This window comes from Dendrobates tinctorius, unplaced genomic scaffold (genome assembly GCF_039654945.1).
Source record: "Dendrobates tinctorius isolate UK_male_01 unplaced genomic scaffold, ASM3965494v1 ptg000018l, whole genome shotgun sequence".
Classification (NCBI taxonomy): Eukaryota; Metazoa; Chordata; class Amphibia; order Anura; family Dendrobatidae; genus Dendrobates; species Dendrobates tinctorius.
Window position 1 is genome coordinate 20524538 of NW_027361686.1, and position 4661 is coordinate 20529198.

The window sequence follows — 4661 nt, forward strand, 5'->3', positions numbered from 1 at the left end:
CATTAGTGAAATATACGGTACATTTTTTTTCATATTTTGTTAAAACACTTGCACAAGTCCACTTATAAAATAACTAATTTTTATTAACTTAATCAAACCTGACATAAGCAAAAAATACAATTAAAACTTCCACCTAATGCAACAATTTACAAAAAGAAAATTTTTTACCTCATAAACTTAAATTTTTTATTGTATTTATTTATTTTTAGCTTTTTGATACAAGGACATGCGTGATCATTTCCCAGCACAAACATTTTTTGCCACAAAAGGAGAAAATACACAAAATGTTTGCCAAATAAAAAGTATGTTGACTTGCCCCTTTATACCAATATATGGTGTCTCTTATCAGCTGTGCCTTTGTATAAGCTGGGATTCACATAGCGGTTGAGAACTGTGCAGAACTGTACAACATGGATTGTCAATGCAGCCTTGTGAGGAGGTCCTGGACTAATATTGTTAAACTTGACAAACAATAAGTTTTCTTTGCTTATTTGCAGTTTTTTTTTTTAACGGATGGCTATCAAATTCTTTATGGATGCTCTTGATTGTTAAAAGATGATATAGCTCTGTACCCCTATTTTAATTGAAGGAAAATCTGCCTAAGGGTCATAGTTCACAATTTTTTTTTTCATGTTAACAACTATACTAGACTATATTTTGTGATCAGGACTACACAAAGATGACTTGAACATGCCCAACTGTATGTGGTTTCTAAATGAATTAATGTAATTTTCCAAAGCTTTGAGATGATTGACCCAACAGCTACTCGTAATAATAATTCATTGGATGATTTCATTCTTTTAGGATTTTCGGAAGGACAGATAATTTTATCATTTTTAATTGGTGTGACCTACACCATAACTATTATTGGGAATTTTGTTGTGTTTAGTATCATCCAGGTGGACAGCCATCTCAAGATGCCCATGTATTTCTTCTTGAGTGGTTTATCCTTATTAGACGTGTGTTACTCTACGGTCACCCTCCCAGCTATGCTAGGCAATGCTATAACAGGTAACAGGAGAATATCATTCTATAAATGTTTTACGCAACTCTATTTCTTTGTCTGTTTTGGGGGATCTGAGTGTCTTCTCCTGGCTGCAATGGCTTATGACCGATATGTAGCTATATGTAACCCCCTTCGTTACAATGCTGTTATGAATAGGAAGTTTTGCTCAGGATTCGTTGCTGGGTGCTGTGCTTGTGGTTTGCTCAATGCTGTGTTTCATACTTTTATGACCTGTAAACTGACCTTCTGTGGAAATCACCATATCAACCACTTCTTCTGTGATGTCCTTCCAATGTTGGAAGCAGCTTGTAGTGACATCCAGGGGAGCCAAGTGTTGTTACATGTGGTCACTGTATTTCTAGGGATGTCTCCATTTCTTCTTGTGATAAATTCCTACATACATATAATTTCTACTATCATAAAAATCCGCTCCTCAGAAGGAAGACAGAAGGTCTTCTCCACATGCTCTTCACACCTCATAGTTGTCACTGTTTTCTACTTAACTTCCATGTTAAACTACAATGGACCTATTTCTGGAGATTCCTTCATCATTGTCCGCGTGTCCTCTCTTCTGTATAGTATTGTCCCTCCTTTGTTGAATCCTCTCATCTACAGTCTGAGAAATAAAGAAGTGAAGAGAGCCTTGAAAAAAGTACTTCACATGCCATTAGATCATAGATGTGTCTGTTCAGATGAATAAATAAAAAACTGCAAAACTTGAAAAACTAAATTACATGCTTAACAGTGTAAAATTCCAAGGAGCACAGCTGGTCCTCACCCTGTTAGGTATCATTCTCAGGAGGAATAAGTTCCTCTTTGAGGATGATTACTACCTACAGGTGAGGGGTACCGCCATGGGGTCCAATGTGGCCCCTACTTATGCTAACATCTATATGGCAGTATTCGAGGACCAGTATGTGTACAGTTCCAACTACTGGCGCCATGTCCGAGCCTGGTGGCGCTACATCGATGACATATTTTGTATCTGGGAGGGTAGTGTTGATGATTTGTTGGGTTTTCAGGTTGAACTCAACAATGTGCTCCCCGAATTGAAATTCACTTTGACTTATTCGATTGATCAAGTCCAATTTCTTGACACTATGGTGTATAAAAATGATGGAGCTCTTTGTACTGATCTTTTTGTGAAAGAAACGGACAGAAATAGTCTACTTTTTTATGATAGCAATCACCCGAGGATGGTTGAATCTTTGCCCTGGAGTCAGATGTTGAGGGTAAGGAGAATTGTGAATGATGAGACTAGACTGGATACCAGACTTAATGAGATGTGTGAAAAATTTACCAAGAGGGGATACCTTATTGGGGATGTCAAACGTTATAAAAAGAAAGGTCCTAATCTGGCGCAAAATGAATTGAGTCATAAACTGGATAGGGAGACATCTAAACGTGTCCCATTTGTATCTACGTTCTGTCCAATGAGTAATAGAATTGGTGGGATTTTAAATAGACATTGGAACATTTTACAGAGGGGTTTACCTCAGATCCCTGAATTTGTCAATAGACCAATTCTTTCTTACAGACGAGGATATAATTTGAAGGACAGGCTTGTGAAAGCTGATGTAGGCTCGGCTAAAATTTCAATACAAAAAAAGTTATGTCTGCCAAAATTTGGTAATTTTCCCTGCTTTTGATGTGCAAGTTGTGGGAATATGATAAAGGGTGATAGTTTTTCTCACCCACGAACAGGTAAGAGGTTCTATATAAAAGAAAGATACACATGCTCTTCTAGTTTTGTTATCTATTTGATTACTTGCCCTTGTGGGCTTATGTATGTGGGCGAGACGACAAAGGAGGTTAGGGCGAGGATCAGCAAATATAAGAGCACTATTAGAACTAAGCTTTTAGAATTACCAGTGTTAAAGCATTTCTTAGATTGCAAACATTCTGTCAACCAATTGAGGTTTAGGGTTATTGATGGAGTCCCTATTTTGAGGCGAGGTGGTGATAGGGTTAAGTTATTAAGAAGGAAAGAACTCAGGTGGATTTATACCTTGGACACATTACAGCTGAAGTGCTTGAATGTGGACTATAATTTACATATTTGCACCACGTGAACCCTACTCTTTATGTATAAAATCATCCTCTGTTTAATTGTACATATTTAATGTATTTATTTTTTGTCATAGATTTGATGCATGGGAACGACTTGAGGACATGGGGACTGAACAGTCCTGAAGTTATGTCAATTTCTTGTGGAATTATTGTGATGTTTGATCCCCGTGCCCTCTTCTCTTTCCCCATATATGACTTCTGTATTGTTGTCAGTTAATAAATTGTGTGATATTCAATGATGATCATATGGTTTAACATAATTACTATTTAATTGGTAGTGACACATTGCCCTTAATATTGGCCATGGATTTGGTATATTTCGATAGATGGCTCTCCTGTGATGTGGGTATGCTGGCTTTTGTCATTAGCAGTGGGGTTTGTTTACATGATTGGTCATGTGACCGGTCATGTGACTGCCCCCGTGCTCCAATGGGAGCTTGCTTCCTGCTGGACAAGCGTGAGCCGTATATTCGGCTCATGACGGAGGTGGTGTTGCTAGTGCGCGATCGTGGGTTGATGGGGAGGGACGTACGATCGCTGTTTGCGTCCTACTTGAGTTGCCGCGCATGCGCAGTATCTCGGGCATGATAGCATCGCGAGACTTCGTCCTGATTCCATTCTATCTGCGGTTGCGCCCTTGCACTGCACGCCAGCCCGGAGCTGACTATTGTTATGATGTGGGTGATGTCTCTGCCTATCATTAAATGTGTGAGTACTGCCGATAGGCTGTCTGCTTGGCGCCAATGCCACGATCTTTTTTCATTGGTAGTGAGTTAGGTCGATATGAACAGCTTTGTATTTTGAATGGCGATCGGTGCATTATTGCCATGGTGATTACTATGCCTAATGGGGATTGGGTGATTATATCGGGGAACAATGTTTACTATATTCTATGTTTGTTACTTTTTGATAATTTTGATATACGAGTATAAATGTCTTTGTGAAGGTTGTTGTATTCTGTAAATGAATTTTTATCTATCTGATGTACTATATGATTTATCTTTTGTATGTATTACTAAGGGGCATTACCTAATAGGTGATTGGTTTATCCACACTATATAAGGTCGCTCCATATGCTATTTTGATGTACCTGAAAAAGACCATATTATGGTCGAAACGTTGTATTGATATACGGATGGCAGAATAAAGGAATTGAATTTTATCACCCGGACTGGATGCTGTTCCTTCTACATATTTGTTGGTAATATTGTTCCTAATGGGTCCTGGGACTTTGGAACGTGCATCCAACTGAATAATCTGTGTGCTGTCGGCTGAACCTTTGTGCTGTACCATTAATTTTACCACATAGTAAAATTCCAAGTCAGTTGAAATTGCAAAAAAAGTGCAAATCCATACTTTTTTTTTTTTTATTTACCATGTCAGTTTATGGTAAAAGTGACCTGGCAGTGTTATTCCCCAGGTCAGTATGATTATGCAGATACTTTTGTTTCATTTTTCAAGACCTGAATTTTTAAATTTTTCAGGATATGGGGTTCTATGAGGGCTTATTATTAGTTTCCTGAGTTGATGTTTTACTGATATCATTATGGGGTAGATATATTTGATCGCTTCCTATTGCCATTGT

General features: G+C 38.0%; 1 protein-coding gene across 1 annotated transcript; it reads left to right on the forward strand.

Annotated features, from left to right (window-relative positions):
• The first annotated feature begins 670 nt into the window (after window positions 1-670).
• LOC141082599 (olfactory receptor 5V1-like) lies at window positions 671-1706 on the forward strand. Its single transcript, XM_073566580.1, has one exon. It carries the CDS (start codon window positions 747-749, stop codon window positions 1704-1706), a length of 960 nt encoding a protein of 319 aa, XP_073422681.1. The 5' UTR covers window positions 671-746.
• Window positions 1707-4661: the final 2955 nt, after the last annotated feature.